The 23,898-nt window shown below is 43.9% G+C and overlaps 1 protein-coding gene across 14 annotated transcripts in view; it reads left to right on the top strand.

Moving 5' to 3' along the window:
* Positions 1-23,898, top strand: part of DOCK9 (dedicator of cytokinesis 9) — a 336,790-nt gene that overhangs the window by 104,727 nt on the left and 208,165 nt on the right. For 4 of the 14 annotated variants that reach the window (XM_049853238.1, XM_049853239.1, XM_049853237.1 and 1 more), the window contains exon 1: positions 19,909-20,714. The exons of 5 other annotated variants lie outside the window; for them this stretch is intronic. In XM_049853238.1, the coding sequence (XP_049709195.1) occupies positions 20,292-20,714 (423 nt within the window). In that variant the 5' untranslated portion in view covers positions 19,909-20,291. Of the gene's footprint in view, positions 1-19,906; positions 20,715-20,763; positions 20,783-23,898 lie in introns of those variants that run through there. 5 more of the 14 variants (XM_049853234.1, XM_049853232.1, XM_049853235.1 and 2 more) reach the window with 3 other exon arrangements.

Raw genomic sequence — 23,898 nt, 5'->3', positions numbered from 1 at the left:
TAAAATCTTTTCCCCAGCATTCATTTGGATGCAGTAAAAATAGCACGCCTATTTCAGCACCTTGTACCTAGCAATTGGTTTTCACTCTTTCATCGTTACGTTGCCTAGCTGTACAAACATCTGTTGAGGCTGGAAATTTGGTGTAGTCATAAACTAGGCTATGTATGGTTTTGCAGAATATTGTTCACAGCGATATTAGAGGCTGTCTATCCCACCCCCATATATTACAGAGGGTACTAACCGTGGCCTTTTAAGCAAGTTGAGTGAATTGGGAAGTGATGTATTTTTTTTTGGGTGGGTGGGGGTCTCTTGAGTAGTAGAAAGGGGGGCACTGAGAATTGGACGACTGGAAAGGATTCCTGGTGGCTCACGTTATTCCGCACGTTGTCACGATCTTCCTTATGAGCAGAGCCTGTCTGACCCTTTCTTCATCCTAGCATTTGTCAGTCCTGCTCGCTTCTCTCCAAGGCAATTAGTCATTCATGTCACATCACATTGAGCAGTGCCTGGTTAAAATAATAGGTACTCTCTCCATGTAAATTATATGCCTCTTCCTAGGAATTTTTTTGTTTTTTCCATGTCTGATCTCTCAAAAAGGAGCATTGGTGGCACAGTGGTTAAGCGCTCAGCTGCCAACCAAAGGTTGGCAGTTTGGATCCACTCAGTGGCTCCACTGGAGAAAACCTGGCAATCTGCTCCTGTGGAGATTACAGCCTAGAACGTTCTATGGGGCAGTTCTTTTCTGTCATATAGGCTCTTGGCCCCCAACAACAACAGCAGTCTCCCAAAGCCCAGTGTCACTGTGTAACCAAACATGGTGATACACGGTGGCCACATTGTCTCTCAGGTCACATAACAAGATAAGTAGGTGGTTGATCTAATAATTAAGACTTTAGAGGTTTCTTCATAATGACCGAGCTACCAAACTATACTCTTGTCATTTTCCCGCGTACTTTGTGGGTAACTGGAGTGTTAACCCATTGCCATCTAGTTGGTTCTGACTCATAGCTCCTCTACAGTACAGAGTAGAACTGCCTCATAGAATTTCCAGGGAGCGCCTGGTGGATTTGAACTGCCGACCTTTTGGTTAGCAGCCGTAGCACTTAACCACTGTGCCACCAGGGTTAGCAGATACGTATTTGCTTTACCGTAATTATTTTTATTACTAAGTATGTTGTATCTGTCAGTCTGTGGTACTGTGGGGGATTGTGTGTTGCTGTGATGCTGGAAGCTGTGCCGCTGATATTCAAATACCAGCAGGGTTACCTATGGTGGACAGGTTTCAGCCGAACTTCCAGACTAAGACAGACCAGGAAGAAGGACCTGGCAGTCTACTTCTGAAAAAATTAACCAGTGAAAACCTTATGAATAGCAGCGGAACATTGTTTGTGCCGGAAGATGAGCCCCGCAGGTTGGAAGGCCCTCAAACCATGGTGACGATTGTGAGGATGGCGCAGGACCGGGCAGTATCTCATCCTGTTGTACATAGGGTCGCTCTGAGTCAGAGCCAACTCAACGGCACCTAACAATAACAACAATGTGTTGTGGAAAGGAAAACTCTGCTTTAAGGTTCTCATTGAAGAGGCAGAATCCAAGCTTCTGATGGCAGAATACGAGTCTCTTCGTTTTGGTTCCATCTACCTTTCCCGCTTTTCCTCTCTCTACTTTTTTCCACCCCTGTGATTCTACTTCACTGCAAGTCTTGCTGGTCCCCGGACACACTGGGCTCTCCCATCACTCCAAACCTTTCTGAATATGTAGTTTCTCTTCCCTCAAATACCTTTAAGTGTCTTCATTGCCTGACAAAATCTTGCTTTTCCTTTAAGACTCTGATTATCAAAGTGTGGTCCCTGGACAAGCAGCATCAGCAGCACTTGGGAGCTGGTTTGAAAAAAAAGTGGCCGTCAAGTTGATTCTGACTCATGGCCTCCCCATGTGTGTCCCAGTAGAACTGTGCTCCATAGAGTTTTCAGTGGCTGATATTTTGGGAAGTAGATTGCCAGACTTTTCTTCCTAGGTCCCTCTGGTTGGACTCAAATCTCTAACCTTTTGGGTAGCAGTTCAGTGCTTTAATGATTTCCACCATTAATGGTAGCAGGGACTCTGGGAGCTCTTTGAGATGCAAATTCTCAGCTGTAGTGCAGACCTTATGAATCAGGGCCTGGGAGAAGGGAGTAAGAATGGGGGGTCACACCAGACCCGTACCTGTGAGACTGAAGGCAGCTCAGAGGAGGGCCTGGGGGGAGACCTGGATCCGTTAGGGGGTGGAGGCTTCACACAGCTCTCCCTTCCCGCTGAGTCATCCTGGAGAGAATTAGCATAGGGCTCAGCAGTCTGTGTTTTAACCAGTTCTCTGGGTATGATTCTGATGTGATGATGTTTGAGAACCACAGCTTTTAGACCAGGGCTTGGGTCTGGTTCCTTCTGGTTCAAACCCCCGCTGAGAATTTGCACGTCTGACAACTTCCCTGCTGAGAATTTGCGTTTCCACCCCAGATATACTGAATCAGAATCTACATTTTAACAGGATCCCTAGGTGATTCTTATGTATAACTTCCAGGGAACTTGTTAGACACGTAAATTCTCAGCAGAGGTTCGATCCAGAAGGAACCCTTCCAAGCCCTGTTTTAGACACCACTCAGATGGTGCCTCATCTCTGAAGCCTGTCTTAAAAATGCTGAGTGGTAGCTATCCATCCTGACGTGGTAGCTCTTAGTGTATTTGTCAAGGTAGACTAACCACTGTAACCAACACCTCCATGTTGCAGTAGCTTGACACTGTAAGTGTTTACTTCTCAGTCATGATATGATCCCATTGGGTGCACGTTGGGTGACCTTCCACGGATGATTTAGGAATCTAGCCTCTCACACTGTTGCCCAGGACCTCCTCCGGGTCCCCTGCTGAATTCTCTGCAGTCAGCAGCCCCACGAGTGAGGAGGGAGGAGTCAGGATGGCTGTGCACGATGTTTTCTGCCTGTGCCTAGACTTTGCCACATCATTTTTCTTCCATTACTGTGGCCAGAACTCGGTCACATAGCTTCAGCCCAAACTGCTGTTACATATATGCCCAGGACGAAGAAACAGGTTTGGGAGGCATCTAGCTTGTTGCTATCCAACAAAAGTATAACGCCAGCCACAGATATAATTTTACATTTTGCTACGGCTGCAGACCAAGAGGTCGGCAGTTGGAATCCGCCAGGCGCTCCTTGGAAACTCTGTGGGGCAGTTCTACTCTGTCCTATAGGGTTGCTAGGAGTCAGATTTGACTCGACGGCACTGGGTTTGCTTTTGGGTTCAGACATTAAAAAAAAGAAGTAAAAGAAACAGGTGAAATTAATTTTCATAACATTTTATTTAATGTAGTGTATCAAAGATATGATTCAATATGTAATCAATAAAAAAGTCAATAAAATATTTTGTATCTTTTTTTTTTCCATTCAAAATCGTTGCATTCCGTTGTGTATTTTATTACACTTAGAGCACATCTCAGTTCACCGTGCCACATTTCAGGCACTCGGGAGCCACTTAGGCCTAGCGGCTGCCCTATTGGACAGTGTAGGCCTAGCCGTTCTCTGCCACACTGGCTCTAGAAATAACTTGTTTATATCTCGCTTCCCCAGTAGACGTTGTGTTCCTCACCTTTCGTCCCTGGTACACTGCTCTGTGGATGAGAAATGGCTGGTGGGTGAGTGAGTGAGTGAGTAGGCAAGGAAGCTAACGCATCGGTCAGCTCACTAATGGACGGATTAGTGAGTAGGTATGACGTGGTACTCTCTAGGCTCTTTTGACTACTTTGGTGAAAGTTTCTAAGACGTTCTCTTTTGTGGTAACTGGGGGGGCCGCACAGAGTGTGACAGTGCTGAAGCAGGGCAGAGTAGGCTCAGTTCACTGTGGCGCTGGTATGTGTCACAGAACTGCAGGAAGTTAGCGCTGAAGAGAGCTTGATGACCAGGTAATCTGGTGTCCTCGTTTTTTGTATTGTGTCCCCGAGCTGGAGTCCCTGGGTGGTGCAAGCGGTTCATGTGCTCGGCTGCTAACGGAAAGGTTGGAAGTTCGAGTCCACCCAGAAGCACCTTAGAAGAAAGGCCTGGTGACCTGCTCCTAAAGACTCAGCTCTCGAACACCCTTTGGGGCACAGTTCTGCTGCGACACACTCGGGGGTGACATGAGTTGGAGCTGACTCGATGGCAGACGGTTTGGGTCCCTGAGATGGAGGTGGTCTACCAGCTCTGGGGAGCTGGGTCTGCCAGGCCTTTTGGTTGATTTAACTGTATTGGTTGCTATAAATCTAGAAATCTTGTGTTTTTCCTAAATCGATGGGCACATATTGTAGTATATGCTGCAGTTATTTCAGAATGAGATGTTGGGAGAATGTTGTTTAACATAGCCTCGCTTTAAAAATACTTCTGTGAGGTGTGGAACCTCTGAGTGGTAAACTGTTTGACCTTCAGCCCTGGTTCCTGCAAGCAGGACCACACCTGAGACCAGTGAGTAGGAGCTACCTGGCCAAGGGAGATCACCTGGGGGCCTGATTAATCCTCAGGGGGCCATGTGACCAACACCAGGGGGCCACGTGAAGAGGCCAGTAAAAGCCTCAGCAGACAGAGACGCACCCTCAGCTTCCAGCGTGGGGAGAGGGAACGTTTGCTCATGGGAGGGTAAGTAAGTGTGTCCCCCTGGGATAAGGAAGCTTGTTGCTGGGATCCCTTGTGGACCTCACCCTTGTGTTCCTATCCTTTTTCCTTCTAGAGTAAAGATCCTCCTTTCTCTGTAGTTTGTGAGTTGTTTTAATGGATGCTCAGACCTCAGAAACAGAGAAGGGGCCAGTGCCCGCCGACCTAGCCCTGGGTGAAGGGGGGTCAGCATCACAACTACCAAACGGAGCTTGTTTAACTTTCTTTGTTGTTGTTTTGTTTATTTTACTGTTTTTTCTTCAAATCTTATATCAGGAAATAGGTGAGCTCATGAAAGTTAATATCAAAACTGTGTGTAAGCTGAGTAAAAGGTTCCGTTTAAAAGAGAAATAACAGTACATGAAGTCTGCCCTGTCAGATAGGGACTGTTTCTCATTACCGGCCTAATTGCAGTGAATTATGGAGGATGCATGTGGGGGATGTAGCTTTGGCATTTCATTCTCTGACAGCAGGGACAGAGGAAATCCTTAGAAATGCACTTTCCTCCAAACAGATGACTTCATTGCCTTTGGTTAGGAACTGTCCCATAGCAGTCACAGATGTGGACTTCAGGGATAGCTTGTAACTCCGCTGGCAGGCACGTGTCTGTGAAGGGATTGTAGATGACAAACCTCTGGGGTCGGTTTAGTTCTATATTCTCTTTAGGAAAGGATACTGCTAAGTGCGTGTTTCGGTACGTGATTCCACCATCGGAACTAGAGAGATGTATGAAGCTTGGGATGCTGCGTAGGGCCTTCGTTATTGGCTGGACATGGAAAGGCGTTATTTGGGCAGGGCCAGAAGGAACAGGCGAAAGGAAGGCTGGGGAAGGGTGACTCGGGTCAGAACCCAGCCACGATGTTTTGTTTTTTTCCCAAAAAGTTCCCTTAAATCTTATATAATCGGTAATTAATGAGTCAAAATCTACTGTGGCCTTTTCACTAAGGCTAAGGTGTGTGTTCCAGCCTGTGGAGGATAATCAGCTCTGACGTCAGTCCTGAGCACCTGTCCCTGCTCCCAGCTCTCAGCCAAGTACATTCGTTCATCTGTGTCACATCTCTGCAGAGGTGCTGCCTGGGAGCCCTTGCCTCCTTCCGTGTGGGGTCTGTGTTTAGACATTGTGGTGCCCTTCCTGTACCTTTTGTGTTATGACATTAAGATCAGTGATTCTCCAGCATGGGTGGGCGGAAGCCTGCAGCATGGGTATCACCTGGGGAGCTGTGAAAAATGCAGGTGCATGGGCCCCAGCCAATTCAGAGTCCAATTCAGAAGTTCTGGCTGGGGTCCTGGCATCTGTGTTATTATTTTAAAGCTCCCAAAGTGACCAATGCAGAACTAGCTTTGGGAATCCCTGTAAGACAGAAAATACCTACTTCATTTAGCTGTTCCCAGCCCTGGGGTGTGGAGAAGGAAGACATTCTTTAGGACCAAGTATTCAGGAGGTCCTCGTGAAAGAGGGGAGCAGCGGAGGATCACAAAGGGTCTTGTGTGCTGTGGTAGACCCGAAGACAATGGGGTGAAGAGCTGATTCAGAGAAATGACTGCAGTTTAGTACACGGAGAGACTGCCCTGCCCAGTTTACACATAGCCCAGAACGGGAGCTTCTTGATGTGTATATTTTGATTTTACGGTGAGGACAAGAGAAGCTTTGATAGCCTTCCTTGACATCGAGCCTCACCACCTATCGCATTTGTATGTCTAGCTGTTGTTGTTGGCATTAGATGCCGTCAAGTTGGTTCCAACTCATAGTGACCCCATGTACAACAGCACGAAACACTGCCTGGTCCTGCACTGTCCTCACGATCGTTGTTATGCTTGAGCCCATTGTGGCTTGTCAGTCCATCTCTCACAGACCAACTCTAGTTGACTTTATTTGCAGCATAAATGTGAAGAAGCTCATTTGGTTTAGTTACACATTTTTACAAGAACTCAGATGAAAAAGTTTCACTTCTCGGGATGTGTTTTCCATGATGTGTGTGAGCTCCCTAAACTGTCTGACTTTGTCTTCTATCCCTTGGCCCTCTCTAATTTCATATAGGAAATCAGTTACAATGAGCTGGAAAGAAACAGAAGGCCCTGATTTAGGCAGCAGGATGAGAAGAAATACAGTCATTTTTGCTGCTGATGGTAATTACTTATGGAGGGGATGTAATTACTGTCTTCCAAAACAGGGGACTTCCCAATTATTGTTAGGGAACTCGTGTTAATGTAAATGATCATTGTCTCTCAGATGCAAGCTAAATTAAGCCAGAAGTGCTGGCGGAAAGTACGCTCACCTTTGCAGAATTTCCACATTGTGGACTTCCCCTTCTAGCCTGAGGGTGCTTTCTGTTTTGCAGAAGTTGGTGGCCAGAGTTTGCCTGGAGGCTCGTCCTCTACTTGACCATGTTAGGTAGCTGATTGGCATAAACCGTGACGCCTGAGAGTAATCAGCCGCACAGCCCTGCTAGCTGTTTCATCTCTAGAACTTATTTGTTGTCGTTAGCTATAGGGTCACCATGGGCCAGAATCAACTCAAGGGCAACGGGTTTTGGGTTTTGCTGTTGTCAGGTTCACCCCCTACTCATGGTGAGCCCATGTTTTACAGAGTAGAACTGTTCCATAGAGTTTTCTTGGCTGTAATCTTTAAAGAAGCAGTTTGCCAGGCCTTTCTTCCCTGAAGCTGTGGGTAGTGGGTTTGAACTGCTAGCCTGTAGGTTAGCAGATGATCGCACGCCGTTTGTGCCACCCAGGCTCCTTAGAACTTATTTCCTCATCCATAAATCAAGGTAGATGCTCTACTGGCTTTGCACCTTGTAAACACAGATGAAACTTTCTTTAAGTAAAATTGACGTATATGATAAAGATTTTAAAGAACATAAACTTGGAGGGTGGTTATTTTAGGTTTTCATTCCAGTGCTTCGGAAGGTGAACATAGGGGGAGGTGAAAGGACGAACCTGTGTCTTCCATCGAATAATGCATTTTATTGTAGTGCTTTATTTTTTCTTAAAATTTTTATTTTCTCACCAAGAATACATTTTCTGGCACTTCAAAATTTATTATGTAATGAGGAAAGTTATAAAATTCTGGCTCACGTGAGCGCTTATGAGGTTTAGGTCTTGATAACTTCCGCCAAGGCAGGGCAGTTTCATCATTTATTCTATAAGCAAACCTTCATGCGTTGCCTGCTGTGTACCCAAGGCCATATGGGGCGTGGAGGGCACAGCCCGTCCCATCCAGTGCTTGGAGCTGACCAGGGAGATAAAACATGCCCAGATGACTCCAAAACAAGGTTGAAGCGACTGTGGCAGACCGAGTTTTGGTAACCCATACCGGGAATTTAGTTTCCTGAGAAAAATCTCCGGCACATTGTGTTTTTCTTGGCTTCGTAAGTTTCCATGTCTAAAATAAATGGATGCTGCTGGCTGAATTATCATCATCATGATCAAAATAAATGGATAGCTCACAGAAAAACTCATGGTGTCCAGAATTAAGGGCTTTCTATCCATCCTGAGGGGACTCTGACCCTTCGATAAATTCACTCAAAATGTCCTTTGAGTGCTTATCCTGTTTTAGCACCTGAGGAGACAGCAGTGAACAAAACAGGCAAAAAAACCGTCCTCAGGAGGTTCTTGTTTTTCTTTTTTATTGGAGTTAGACATTAAATCATAAAAAATATAGAATGCCAGATGGTGATAGAGGCTTTGGGAAAATAAAGCAGGCAAAGGGGACAGATGTCACGCGAAGGGTGGGGCTGGCTTTACTGAGAAGTTTGTACACATTCCGTAGTTGCAGGCAAAGCTTTCTCCACACAGTGGAGCACATCCCATATCCATATGGGTCTTAAAACCAAAAACCAAACCCGTTGCTGTCAAGTCGATTCCAACTCATAGCGACCCTATAGGACAGAGTAGAACTGCCTCATAGGGTTTCCAAGGAGCAGCAAGTGGATTTGAACAGCTGACCTTTTGGTTAGCAGCTGAGCTCTTAACCACTGCAGCACCAGGGCTCCACACGGGTCTTAGGAATGAAGAAGATCTAGTTAGGGTTGTGACGGTAGACGTTATGGGAACTGGGCCCCAGAGGGGTGAAGTCACTATCCTAAATGCACACAGCCAGTAGCAGATAGCCTTCTCTAAAAATAGAAGAACTACCCCCATCTTACTTTCATCATCTACTGGGGGAATTCTTCAGAGCCTGCCCTCTGCCGTCCCAGCACCGTGGACTTACCCAGAGCATGTAGAGGGGCAGCAGCAGGCCTCCCACTGATACGTTCTGTGCCAGCGCGAGCAGTGACCCTCTTCACCTATAGAGCATTCTGTAGTTCTCATCAGTCAGCCTCTCAGCTGTGCCCCTGCTCCGTTGCAAATGAGAATCTAACGCCTTTAGAGACACATCCACTTTTTAGTTTTTGTGTATTTCTCTTGTGCTTAGTAGGTCAATATGATTTGGAAATGTTTAACATCCCGTTGGGATGGGCCATTTTCCCCCAAATGGATATCGATAAGGGAAGTTCTAATAATCAATATTACAGACATGTAGAGCTGGAAGGATCTTTTGATGTCCTTCTTTTGATAGTAAAGTTTGTGGGATCCAGAGAGGTGAAGTGACTTCTCTACTATCAGTCTTCGAGTGGCATAGTGCAGGCTAGAACCCCAGTGTCATCTTCTCTACCATTCTCACAATGTCTCTCATTCATGTATTTCTAACTACAGAAGTGATAAGTGCTTTTGGAGAAGACTTGCAAAACATAAAAGGGTTTTTAGAAGGAAAAAATCACTTAATAATCCCGTATGCCAGAGGATATAGAGTCACATATTGGGGATTTTTTTTTTTTCAGTCTTGTATGTGTGTGTTAATCAGCATTTTCTCAGTGTAACTAAAAGTTACGGGAGTACATATTTTTATCGGTTTTATTATTTGCCTTGTTCTGGAGGTAGTTCATTGGGTTGTCAGTAGGTGTTAGGCTTTGTGTAACTATCCATTTACTGACTCGGCCATCAGTCAACAAATGAGTAGGCTGTGCAGATGTTGATACTTCTGATTGCCACCTAATGGTTTATTTAACTGGTGCCTGGTGTTTAAATAGTTGTTGTTATCCCTACGTAAATAGAATTTGAACTTGCTACAGGGAAGAGGTTTGCATCTTAAAACTTAAGTTGGTTTTGCACCTCATCTCTCTGGACCTCAGTTTTCTTATTCGGTGAGCGGAGGGTCTTCCACTGCTCTCTTCTCTAAGAACCAGATGAACTCTATAGGTTTCTCAGGAAACTCATAGGCACACAAAAATTTGTAATTTTAGAGGGTTCACAGACCCCAGGAGATGTTCACTGTTCCTCCCAAGTCATTTTGGCTTCCAGGCTGTCTTAGTGTGGGTTCTCTAGAGGAGCAGAACTTCAAGGAAATAGCTCATGCAATTGTGGGGGCTGGCAGGTTCCAAATCTGTGGGTCAGGCAGCAGATTGAAGGCTTCTGCTGGCTCACATGGTTGCAGGGGCTGACAAACCCAAAATCTGCAGATCAGGCAGCAGGCTGAAAACCTCTGCAGGCTTATGTCCCAAGAACTGGAGGCCAGACGATGAGAGGAGTGCAGGGTGAAGAAAAAGCCAGGGGCCAGCCTTGTGGGACCATCTACTTTATATACTGCAGACAAGCCACACCCCAAAGGAACCTCCCCTGTCACCTGATTGGCTGGTCACATTGTGGCGATTACATGATATTACCTTATGGAAGAGCAATCAGTCCAATGTTGCAGTGTCTGTCAGACTGCTGAGAATCATAGCCTAGCCAGGTTGACGTAACATGAACCATCACACAGGCTAAGAAACACTAGACTAGATGGTGATTCAGATTACATTTCTGGGAATATTTGATTAAATCTCTGGTGATAAAAATAATTGAGGTAAGCATCAGACTTTATCACTGGTATTTGTTCTTAGTTTCTTACCTTTTTTTTTTTTCCTGTAAAGGAGCTTAAAACAATACCTGTTAGCTTACAGTTCTGTGGGTCAAAACCCCAGTACAGAGTGACTGGATTCTCTGCTCAGTATCACAAGGTTGAAAGGGAGGTATTGACCTGACAGAGTTGTTGTCTGGAGACTCTGGGGAAGAGTCAGCTTCCAGCCTCATCCTTGTTGGCAGAATTAAACTCCTTGAGGTTGGAGTACTGAAGTCCCATTTCCTTGCTGGTTGTCAGCTGGGGAGAGTTCCAACATAACTACATTTGTGAAAATCCTTCACAGCAATGCCTAGATTCAAACTCAGTTGAGTAACTAGGAGAAGGTTTGAACACAAGGAGCCAGGAATTTTGGGGGCCATCTTAGAATGCTGACTACCATGGTGATCTACCAGAACATGAAAAAGCTACTCTTAGACCAAAAGATTGAGCATGAGCTCATTAAAACTTTTATGTTTATATATGTATGGATATATCGATGGATATTTTATATATTTAGACATAGAAATGGATATGTTTATATATGCATAGGCATAATCAATGGATATGTTTGTATATGCATAGACACGTCACTTCTTGTTGTTGTTAGGTGCTGTCAAGTTGATTCAATCTCATGGCGACCCTATGTACCACAGACGGACGTGTCACTGGATATGTTTATGCAGCATAGACATACAGTAAACAAAAAACCAAACTACGACTCATGGCAACCGCCCATGTGGCAGAGTAGAACTGTGCTCCATAGGATTTTTATTTATCTATTTACTCTTTTTGTGTGAAAATATACCCTGGTAGTGCACTGATGAAGAGCTTGACTTCTAACTAAAAGGTTCACAGTTCAAATCCACCAACGACTCCTTGGAAGCCCTATGGGGCAGTTCAACTCTGTCCTGCAGGGCTGCTATGAGTCGGAATCAACTCGACGGCAGTGGGTTTTTTAAAATACTCACTCCCATTCCACAGTTCATAGACAGAATGATTAGTGTCATTGGTTACATTCTTCACACTGTGTCAATATTCTCATTTCTGTTCTAGTTGTTGAGCTTCCATTTCCTTAATCTCCCTGCCCCCAACCATCTCATCTACGCTTTAAGATAGCTGTTGACCCTTTGGTCTTACACATGTATTTTCCAAGTAATGCAATACTCAGGGGTGACAATCTTTACTCCTTGGGCTAAGCTGTTATTTAGTTTAAAGGTGACTTCAGGAGGTAGTTTCAATTCAAGGTTTGAAGAACAACTCAGAGCCATAGTCTTGGGGACTCCTCCATCCTCAGTAGGTCTAATAAGCCTGAATTCTTTAAGAATTTGAAGTTCTCTTCCGCATTTTTGCCCCTTTCTGTCAGAATTTTCTCCGTTATGTTTCTGATCAGAATGTTCAGCAGTGGCAGCCAGACACCATCTAGTTCTTCTGGCTCGAGTTGGATGAGGCCATGGTTCATACAGATGATTTGTCCTGTAGTCTAGTTCCTTCTCCCATTCTTGAGTTTCTTTCTTTCTCATTCGTTCCAGATGAATAAACACCAATAGTTGTATCTTAGATGGCTACTCGTAAGCTTTTAAGGCCTCAGATAGTACTCACCACACGAGGAGGGAGAACATAAACTTTGAGAGCTGTACTATATCAATTGTCTGGATTGTCCCACCAGACCACAACCCTAAGCCCCCAAACCAAGAGAACTAATCCCATAAGGTGATAGGTTATGTCTATTTAGCATTAGCATCTGTAGTGCCTCCCCCACCCCCCTTTTTGGTTGTTGTTATTCTTGCAAAATGGAATTTGTTTTTGATATTAATTCTTCTAGGAGTCCCTGGAGAGTTCTGATAGAGAAATCCTTTCTTCCTCCCACCTTTTCTTGTCCCCCACATCCATTCTGTCTTTTTGCTGTAATTGACTGTTTGTCACCTTGCTCTGTGCACCTGTTGCCTCCAGTGCTGTCTGTTCTTTGTTTTGCTGCTCCATGTGACTTCTGTCTACCATGTTTTTATTTTTCTTGGAGGACAGGTCGTTTTCCTGGCACCTTTTCTTTGGCTAGCAAACTGACCAGTAACAATGCATTGTGGAAAATCTTTAGTCATTTGCTCCCTTTTGTAATTTTTCTTGCTAGTCTGTACTTACAAAAAAAAGAAAACTTCTTAATTCCCCAAAATAGGAGAAATGACCACTTGGGAGCAGAGACTTTAAAAAATGCATATGTGTGTGTGTGTGTGTGTCCCTCTGATGTGCCAAGAGCCGCTTATAAAGGGAGTAAAAAAATTCCATTAAATTGAGAAAATAAACTAAAAACCAAACCTGTTGCTGTCACATCATTTCCAACTGATAGTGACCCTATAGGACAAAGTAGAACTGCCCCACAGGATTTCTAAGGAGAAGCTGGTGGATTTGAACTGCCAACCTTTTTTGGTTAGCAGCCTGAGCTCTTAACCATTGTGCCACAGAGCTCAAATCAAGAAAATTATTTATTCTTTATACATTATATGGTTATTAGCTATAGCAAATATAGTTTCAAAATTTATGTAGATTCATTGCTAAGAACTGACTTATTTGCACTTTTTAAAGGCTTAGTTGTACTGTTTCCAAGTACACTTTTGTCTCCAGAAATATCTGGCGAACTTTCAGAATAACATTTTTCTTAGCTGGGAGAAAGGAACATTTGAATTAACAGTAAATTGTCCATTGTGTTTCAGTTTATGAACCGGTGAAAGTCTCTGCCTTAATTTGGGCCATTAACAGATGACAATGTTTGAGTATTTCTACAACTGCTGCGTCTCACTGTAGTCAGAAGATGTCCAGTGACATAAAGTCTATATAAACGTTCGGTTTGGCAAAGAAGATTTGAGTGCTTACAGTCCCTAAGACGTGGAATCCTCAGAGTTGGTTAAGACACAGTCCCTGCCCTTGGTAAATTTCCAGACTCACTGAGAGTTTGACACATACAAGGTTAATGAAAGGTAGAAGTAAAAGCAGTGTCCATGGGGTTAACAGGAGAACAAAAAGCCTGTTGCTGTCCAGTTGATTCTGAATCATAGCGACCCTATAGGACAGTGTAGAACTGCCCCATAGGGTTTTCGAGGAGTGCCTGGTGGATTCAAACTGCCGGTGTTTTGGTTAGCAACCATAGAGCTTAACCACTGTGCCACCAGGGTTTCCTTAACCACTGTGCCACCAGGGTTTCCTAACAGAGGAGGGGCTGATTAATTCTGGCCCGAAGAACTAAGGGAGGTTTCAAGGGGAAGGTGCCATTTAAACTGGGTCTTGTGGGAAGGCTCTGTCAGCTTCTCTTTTGTCAGCATGTGATGGGACTTCATCTTGCGGTGGGAGGGAGATATCATGTGGGTTTTCAGGTCTCAAGTTAGCCATCCTCAGTGTTCTAGAACATTCTGTAACTTTCCTGTAAAGCTTTCGTGGTTTCGTATAAGCAACCTCTATAATATTTTATATGCATATTAAAACTTGAGAACTAAAGCACCTAAGCATTCGTTCCATTCTTCTTTGAAAGTATTCCTCTTCCCTACAGGGTTTACTCCTTTCGATTTTAATACTAAGCCTCTATACCCTTAATAAGGAGCCCCGGTGGTACAGTGGTTAACTGCTTGACTGCTAACTGAAAGGTTGGTGGTTTGACCCACCAGCCGCTTTGCAGGAGAAAGACATGGCAATCTGCTTCTGTAAAGATGACAGCCTTGGAAACCTTATGGGGCAGTTCTCCTCCGTCATACAGGGTCGTTATGAGTCGGAATTGACTCCACAGCAGCGAGTAAGGCAACCTTAATACATGTTAACAGGTTTGCTTGTTATTTTAACAGTTAAGCAAGACAATGTGTGAAAGAACTTGAGGTTGGTAGGTAGTAGGGGCTCAATAATCGTTTGTGGGCTTTGCATCCAAAGGTCCTTACATGTTCCTTGTTTCCTGCAATGTCATGAAGGAAATCTTGGCCAGCTACTTCCTGTCTTTCCAAGATGGCATTTCCTCTTGTGGCTGTACCGACCACCTGCCATTCTCTCGTCCTTGGACTCTGATCTCATGAACCCTATAGAGAAACCACATCCTACTCAGAGGTTTGAGTTCTAAAGTTAAAAGTTGTACCATGTGACTCCTTCTGGTCATCAGGTTTCTAAAGCGTTGGCCAGTCCTACACAAGCAATAAGAGAACCCAAGCACTTTAAATTGCCTGAGCAGTTCTGTAGCAGGAGAGCTGACATACAGTCTCCCCATTCCTCTAAATCCTCAGAATTCCCCTCTTTCATCAAGTTGGCCCCACTTGAAGGTGATACTTAGACGACTGTCTCCTCGTCAGTGCTTTCCTTGATCTGGGTTTACTATTATGCTGTAGAGATGGTGATGAGAATTTTGCTACTAACTTTCCTGTAAGTGTTGAGAACTTTGTCCCAGTGTACTAATCAGTGCCCCTTTATGTAAGTACCCATGTGAGAAATTTTTAAAACAGTTACTTGCTTTGCACATTGCTGGTTTTCACCTTTTGACTGCATGTTTTCCTGGGTGGTGCAAATGATTAAGTGCTTGACTACTAGCTGGAAGGCTGGCGGTTCAGTTCCCACCCAGAGGTACCTTGGAAGACAGGCCTGGCAATCTGCTTCCCATCACAGCCTTGAAAACCCTATGGAGCAGTTCTGCCCTGCATATGTGGGGTCGCCATGGGTTGGAATCAACCTGACAGCAACTAATAACAACTGATCATTTTTGCCTTTTTTGTCCTGGCTTTCTGAAAACTCAGAGCCAATGACAACTTTTTCTTGATTACAAAAGAAATACAGATTCATTGCTACAAACTTCAAAAATATAAAAAAACTTGAGATGCCTGGTTCATGGCATGAACATGGGTTCAAGATAAATATATTATTATTTTTTATTATAGTCAAGCCCTGGTGGCACAGCGATTAAGAGCTTGGCTGCTAACCAAAAGGTTGAATCAACCAGGTGCTCCTTGGAAACCCTATGGGGCAGTTCTACTCTGTCCTATAGGGTCGCTTTGAGTTGGAATAGACTCCACGGTGATGATTTGGTTTTCTTTTTGGTTATCACAGTCAAGCAGCAATGAGGGAAGAACAGTTGATTTTTAATTGATGAAGAACTTTGTAATGTTTTAGCGACATAGTTGGTGGAATTGTCTTTATCGATAACCTGGCCAAAATCCTGCGTTTAAGACTAACTTCTTCAGGTTGGACTGACGATGGCAGCAGCAATAACAGTATTGCTGTTAAATGAACACCCACTACATACCAGGTGCTGTGCTGTACCATTTAAGGATTTACTTCCTCACTAGGTTACTTTAAATGACCTTCAACCCAGACATTGCTGTTACCTTTAATCGCTAGCTGGCAATGGTGAGTTTTACATGCTTGTACTTTTTAGCGGTTTGGTCATAGTTGGAATAGATAACTGGTCCAGCATAGTATGCACACTGAATCCAGATGCCAGTTCTCGCTGTGTGGCCTTGGACAGGTTACTTGACCTCTCTGTGCATCAGTTTCCTCATCTGTAAAATGAGAATAACATTACCTTTCTCACAGGGTGATAATGAGAATTAAATAAATTGGGACCTGTAAGGGGCTTGAACAGGTGTTGGCCCACAGTGAGCACTGTGTAAAAAAACCAAAACCCATTGCCAATGAGTCGGTTCTGACTCATACTCATTAGGCATACCCATAGCTACCAAGCTGATTCCAACTCACAGTGACCCGACAGGACAGGGCAGAACTGCCCCATAGAGTTTCCAAGGAGCGCCTGGTGGATTCGAACCGTCAGTCCTTTGGTTGGCAGATGTAGCACTTAATAACCTCTATGCCACCAGGGTTTCCATATATAGTGTTTGTCAAATAAATAACCTAAGTTCCTTCCAGTTCCTTACAAAATATGAGGCTGTTTTGACCCAGCAAGTAGGATAGCACATCTCTCCTTAAAGGCCTGAAATTCAGAGGTCTTAATGGCAATGGTGATTTGAGGAAAAACTGGGCTTTGTAGAACTTCTCCAGCCACTTCAGAAAAGGTTCGAGTGGAATTGGTTGTACTGTACTGTAGTCATGCTTAGTTGGTCTGTAGAGTGCTTTTGACTTTTGCCCTCATCTTTGTTTTATAGCACATTTCTTTTTTTTATCTAACCAAGTGTAGTTTTTTTTTTAATTGTACTTTAGATGAAGGTTTACAGAGCAAATTAGCTTCTCATTAAACAGTACACATATTGTTTTGTGACACTGGTTGGCAAACCCACCACATGTCAACACTCTCCCCTTTTCCACCTTGGGTTCCCCATTACCAGCTTTCCTGTTCCCTTCTGCCTTTTTGTCATTGCCCCTGGGCTGGTATCCCCATTTAGTCTCATTTTGTTTTATGGACCTGTTTAATCTTTGGCTGAAAGGTGAACCTCAGGAATGACCTTTGTTCTACGGTAAAAGAGTGTCTGGTGGCCATACTCTCGGGCTTTCTCCAGTCCCTGTCAGACCAGCAAGTCTGGTCTTCTTTTGTGAGTTAAAGTTTTGTTCTACATTTTTCTCCAGCTCTTGCCAAACCCACTGCTGTCACGTCAATTTCAACTCATAGCAACCCTATAGGACAGAATAGAACTGCCCCATAGAGTTTCCAAGAAGCAGCTGGTGGATTTGAACTGCTGACCTCTTGGTTAGCAGCTGTAGCAGTTTAACCAGGACACCACTGGGGTTTCCCCAGCTCTTTCAGGGACCCTCTATTGTGATCCCTGTCAGAGTAGTCAGTGGTGGTAGCTGGGTACCATCTAGTTGTGCTAGACCCAGTCTGGTGGAGGCTGTGGTAGATGTGGTCCATTAGTCCTTTGGACTAATCTTGCCCTTGTTGGTTTTCTTCATTCTCCCTTGCTCCAGACAGGATGGGACCGATGGAGTATCTTAGATGGCTGCTCACAAGATTTTGAGACCCCAGATGTTACTGACTAAAGTAGGATGTGCAACATTTTCTTTATGAACTGTTAGGCCAGTTGAGCTAGATGTCACCTGTATAGCATGTTTCTAAGTTTGGATACAACATTACGATTCTCTGCTTGTATAACTAAAACTTAATCTTTTTTCCCCATCTTCTTGTAACTTTACAAAGTCAGACTTTTTTTAGTTCATAAACCATATTATTTTAGAACAGAGATTTGGTAGGAGAACGTATATCTATCATGAACGATGACCCAAGGTTGAGAAATGGGGTTGGTTTTAAAGAAATTTATTCTAGAAATCAGTAGCTTTTTTGTGTGTGTGTGTGAACTCATTAAACCCTGTGCTTCATTACGTAATTAGTAACCGTACTCAGTCAGAAGGATTCTTGGTGTTTGCAGTGACAGAGGCTGGACTTAGCTGGTGAGGTGGAGGGGCTGCAGCAGGCCCTGTGGAGAGAAAAGCCGGGCAGCACAGGGTGGGGCTGGGCTCCTCACTACCTGTTCTGAGCCTTGCTAGGCAGAGTGTTTTGCCTTGAAAGTGGGAGGCTTGTACTTGGATCTGAGATTTATGTAATGTTTTAGATTATGTTTCTATAAAGTTGTTAGGTGCCGTTGAGTTGGTTCTGACTCATAGCAACCCTATATATAACAGAACAAAACACTGCCCAGTCCTGCGCCACCCTCACAATTGTTATATTTGAGACTGTTCTTGCAGCCACTGTGTCAGTCCATCTCCTTGAAGGTCTTTCTCTCTTCTGCCGACCCTCTACTTTACCAAGTGTCATGTCCTTCTCCAGGGACTGATCTCTCCTCATAATATGTCCAAAGTATGTGAGTTGTGCTCTAGCCATCCTTGCTTCTAAGGAGCATTTTGGCTGCACTTCTTCCAAGAGATTTATTTGTTCGTTCTTCTGGCAGTCCACGGTCTATTCAATGTTCTTCGCCAGCACCACAATTCAAAGGTGTCAGTTCTTCTTCTGTCTTCTTTATTAATCATCCAGCTTTCACATGCATATGAGGCAATTGAAAACATCATGGATTGAGTCAGGTGCACCTTAGTCCTCAAGGCGACACCTTCGCTTTTCAACACTTTAAATAGGTCTTTTGCAGCACATTTGCCCAGTGCAGTGTGTCCTTTGATTTCTTGACTGCTGCTTCCATGGGTGTTGATTGTGGATTTAAGTAAAATGAAATCCTTGATAACTTCAGTCTTATTCTCCTTTTGTCATGATGTTGTTTATTGGTCCAGTTGTGAGGATTTGTTGAGGCGTAATCCATACTGAAGGCTGTGGTCTTTGATCTTCATCAGGAGGTGCTTCAAGTCCTCTTCACTTTCAGCAAGTAAGGTTGTGTCATCTGCATATCACAGGTTGTTAATGAGTCTTCCCCCAATCCTTGTGCTACATTTTTCTTCATATGTAGCCCAGCTTCTTGAATTATTTGCTCAGCATACAGATTGAGTAGGTATGGTGAAAGGATACAACCCTGACGCACACCTTTCCTGATTTTAAACCACGCAGTATCCGCTTGTTCTGTTCAAATGAATGACTGCCTCTTGGTCTATGTACAGGTTCCTCATGAGCACAATTAAGTGTTATGGAATTCCCTTTCTTCACAATGTTACCCATAATTTGTTATGATCCACGCTGTTAAATAAAACACAGATAAACCACCTTCTTTCTGGTTTCTGTATTATCCTTGGTGGTGTATCTTATGCCACCTATGGTTGCTATACGGTAACTAGTTTCATTGTTTACTTACTGCTGTTACTACTGCTACTACTCTGGGTGGTGCAAACGGCTAATGTGCTTGGCTACTAACCAAAGGTTGGAAATTTGAATCCACCCATAAGAACCTGGGAAAAGGCCTGGCAATCTACTTTCAAAAAATCAGCCACTGAAAACCCTGTGGAAAACAGTTCTGCCTTGACACACATGGGGCCACTATGAGTTGAAATGTACCCAGTAGAGACAACAACCTCTACTATTTACTAAATATTCCCCAATTTCAAGAAAATAAGCAGAGTAACTAATTGGGTGAAGATCTGCAGCATCCCGGAAGTGAAGGTTAATGTTTATTGGTGCTGTCACCACTGAATCATGGGATGGTAAATCGCTTTCCTGTGCTTTTGTGTATCTTTTAATTTACTAATTTGTCATTTATTATTTCCCATCTGTTCATCTTGCCTTCCTGACTATCCAAGTTCCTTGAGGAGAGTGACACTCTGCCTTATATTTTTACTGTGATCCCCTCAGTACCTAGTACTGGGCACAAAAAGGCACCCCATACCTGTTGGTGCTTTTAAAGTAAAGTAAAATTCTGTTTAATAGAAGCATTTCCCATCATACGTGGCTTCACAGGAAAATGCTTGACCTTGTCTTTCTGGCATTCACTGGGAGATGGGTTAAGTTTTGCAAAGGCTGTGGAGTTGCATGCTACGGGTCTGTCAGGCAGGCAGAACAAGCCACTCTTCCTATACCTGCACCCATGAGGCTGTTGGACTGGCTGTGGCTATAGGAACACGCTTGCTGGTTGGTCTTCCCTGCTTTGATGATCAGCCAAGCATTTGGTGTTTAGCCATAACACAAATGAAAGCATTCAGGACCTTTGATAATTTTAGAACAACCAGACAACTTAGCCTTCTCTTAAGTTCTGTGAGCTTCACTTTTAAAGTAATGATGAAGGCGTCTAACTGTGAATCGTTTTCTTTTAAACATTGCACTATTTTGGTTTGGGTTGCTTTGGCCCACGCTGTGTGGACTAGACACAATGAGGCCCGTCTTTATCGGAGAGGGAGCACACTGTGTATTGGACAATTTGGGGTTTGTTTTCGTTTGGCCGGGAGTAGGAACCTCCCATTTTCCGGGGAATAGTAACACTCCTGGAGGCTGGCCTTGGCTGTCATGCTTTCCCACCACAGCAGACCCAGTCAGCCAGCTGACCACTTGTGCCTGGGAGGCCAGCTTCCTTTCTTTCTGTGGGCCACTGGCATGCATCTGCCTCACCCGGCCAGGGGCTCCCAGCTGTCCCCGTTGCTGGCTTTCTCACTTGCCTTCTGAGCTGAGAATGCAGGCTGATAAATGCAGGACAAGCAGCAGAAGTGTCAAGAAGGAGCTTGTGATCGAGTCCCCCGTGCAGTGCAAGGATGCAGCTCAGGGAGAAGTGGAAGTGGAGAGCCCGGGTCCAGTGCCGGTAAGAGGGTCTTCTCCAATGCTGTGATGTGTCTCTGCCACTGGGTGTTCTCGTTGTCTGAGCAGTAGGTGCGTTTTCACCCTCTTCCTGATGTTAAAGCTGGCTCTGCTTACCTCTTGGGAACTTTCCTCTCTATTTCTGTAAACTGACTTAAGTTCCACTTTGATTCTTCTTTGTGAAGAAAGAAATGTTGGCATCTTGTTAGTGAATGTGGTTTCCAGGAGGCTTCTTTGTAAAACAATTATGTATTAAAAGTATGTCCCACCTAGCTGCAGAGTTTCCAAACAACCCCAGGAAGACATGTTTTATTTGCCTTCATAGGGCTGAAAAGAGATGTAAAATTTTTTAAATTGTGACAAAGTACATTATTTATGTTATTAGGAAAATTAGGAAGGAGACATTTGGGGGCTTTGAGAATGTAACTGTTGAAGTCTCAATGTGCTCTGGTTTGCCTTGAACAAAGTAAGAAAACCTAAACTTAGAATCACCCCACAGGGAAGTTTCTCTTCTTAACATTAGCTATAAAGTCAAGTGCTTCAGTGGACTTTCTCAGCAAGGAATGTGAAAAATGGTTGTGTTAGCATCAATGAGTAGGTTGTGCTTCTCTTTTGGAATTTCTTCAGTACAATAAAAGCACATAATTTTTTTAAGCAAGCTGCAAAAACCACCAACACACACAGCAGAGGAGACAATTGAGCCTTTCAAACGATCTGTTGAAGGGATTGTTACGCTACGCTTCATGAGGCTCAGTGGCTATTAGCAGAAAGGATTTGGTTACTAATTTAGGTAATTTTCAATTAATGTCATTAGGAATCTGAATTTAAAACTTCCGTAATAACAGGTTTGTTTCATATTGAAACAAATGCTTTCCTCTGCAACATGTGTGACTGACTTATGCTAGCTTGCCTTAAAAATTATGTTCCTGACTCTGGACCGAGAGAGTCAGTAAACCGTGATCGTCTTTCTCACTGCACGTTTTCGTCTTAGAGGTTTAGGTTTACATTTCACTCTCTGGTATATTGTTCAGAGATGTTATTTATTTTCTTGGATTCCTTCTGCCAGCACAATAGCTTATTTATCTATTGAGTAGCTTGAACAGCTTATGTGCTGCGCAGGTTTAACTGGTCGTAGCTCTCAGCTGATGTAGTTTATACTTTCTTGCAGGAAGTTGTGTGGTTTGGGCTCCCTAGTGAATTTTCTTAAAAACCTTTTGTCAGTGTTTCTCCAGATGTGTAGAAATATTTGTCCAGAGGATTAAATACACTGTTAAAAAAAAAAAAAAAAGTGCATGGTGATTTTTATTTTTAAATCATGCCAAATGACTTCTAAAAACTCGGCTCTCTTTTAGTGCTCAAAAAATAGGCTGCTCTTGTCCTAGTTATTTGTTTCAGTCACATCTCACTACATCCAGTGCCATGGGGAGCTGTTTCTCCCCTGTAATGGATAAGACTGGGCTGTTTGCCCCCGCAGCTGGCGAGCGCCCTCTCGGGACCCTTTAGCTTCTGGCAGCGTGCAGGAAGTCCTGGCTCTGCACCTGTGGGGGGAGGTGAAGGCAGCAGTGATACAGCTGGGAACTCTTTCTAATCTGATAGTGAGATAAGAGAGCTAATATCAGATTAGAGAAGAAGGATATTTAAGCAGGGCCTTAACATAGGGCAGACACCCTGGTGGAGCAGTGGTTAAGAGCTGCAGCTGCTAGCCAAAAAGTCAGCAGTTCAGATCCACCAGGTGCTCCTTGAAAACCCTATGGGGCAGTTCTACTCTGTCCTGTAGGGCAGCTATGAGTCAGAATCCACTCATTGGCAAAGGGGTTTTGGTTTTTTCAAGTAGGGCGGACCTCCTGGCCGTAACTATCCCGGTCTTGCCAACGAGAATTTAACAAATTGTGTGCCGTGTAACTTGTTTCTCAAGGTGACTTGTTAAAAGCGTGCATACGCAGCCATGAGATCTGTTTGGTGTAGTGCTGCCTAACGTTATTGTGTCAGTGAGCCATGTACTTGGTCAGAAACCTCAAGTCTGTAGATAACAGAAGTGAATTTTACTGAGTGACACAAATCTAGGTAAAATGCCCTTTATCCAAGAGGCAGCACTTAGAAATCAGGTTTTGCTAGTTGTATACACAAACAGTACTTGGGCAAAATAGTAGTTTAGAAAGCCTGGAAGTCATTAATGCATATAATAAGAAATGCAGATAGCGTCAAAAAAAAAAAAAAAAAAAAGACTCATTGCTGTTGAGTTGATTCCAACTCATGGCGACCGTATAGGACAGAGCAGAACTGCCCCGTAGGGTTTCCAAGGCTGTGCTCTTTATGGAGGGAGTGCATGTCTTTCTCCTGCAGAGTGGTTGGTGGGTTTGAACCACCAACCTTAGGTTGGCAGCTGAGCACTTTAACTACTGCACCACCAGGACTCCTTACAGATAGTGCTGATATGGGGAGAAAAGCACCCATATCCTTGTTCTTGAAAGGTGCCCACTATTAATAATTTGGTGTCTTATATATTGCTAGACTGTTTCCTGTGTATGTAAAAGCTAATTTGTGTGTGTATTTTTGGAAAATGTACTAGTACTATGAATTTCTGCAAGCTGATTTTTCTCCCCAAACACTCCAAGAACATCTTGCTTCATCACCATGTGTAAATTTATGCCATTATTTTTAAGGGCTGTATAGTATTTCAGTTTTATAGCTATACCACCATTTGATGATGATTCAGTCTTCAGTCCTTTGTGATTAGTGACACTGCCGCAGCAAGTGTGTGTTGGAGGCTGCAAGGATGAACTTACAGACAACTGTGTAGGTGTGTGTGTCCCCTGCATTGTGTGTGGAGGAGGAAGGGCAAGGCAAAACTTCCTCATTCCCGTCCCAGGCTCCCTGCCAAACCCCCTGACAAGGACTTTGTGCCTGGGAATGACTAACAGGGGAACAATCAGGGTATTCTCCCTGTCTACGTGTCAGTTGTCCTGCTTGCATTTGAATACGTATTTCCATCCCCAAGCTGCCTTTACTGGAAGTCATTTTTTTTCTAATAGTTACTGCACAGCTATGCAGAGGAAAAGGGCGTGGCCTCAAAAGAGTCAAAACTGCTTAGGATACTTGGAGTTTATGGGGCCCTTTAATTTTGTTCCTTTCCTGAGGCAGGTAAGCATGATAGCACAGGATTTTGAAGGTGGAAAGGTTTGAAGACA

This window comes from Elephas maximus, chromosome 14, assembly GCF_024166365.1.
Source record: "Elephas maximus indicus isolate mEleMax1 chromosome 14, mEleMax1 primary haplotype, whole genome shotgun sequence".
Lineage (NCBI taxonomy): Eukaryota > Metazoa > Chordata > Mammalia > Proboscidea > Elephantidae > Elephas > Elephas maximus.
This window is presented reverse-complemented; position numbering and strand designations above follow the sequence as displayed.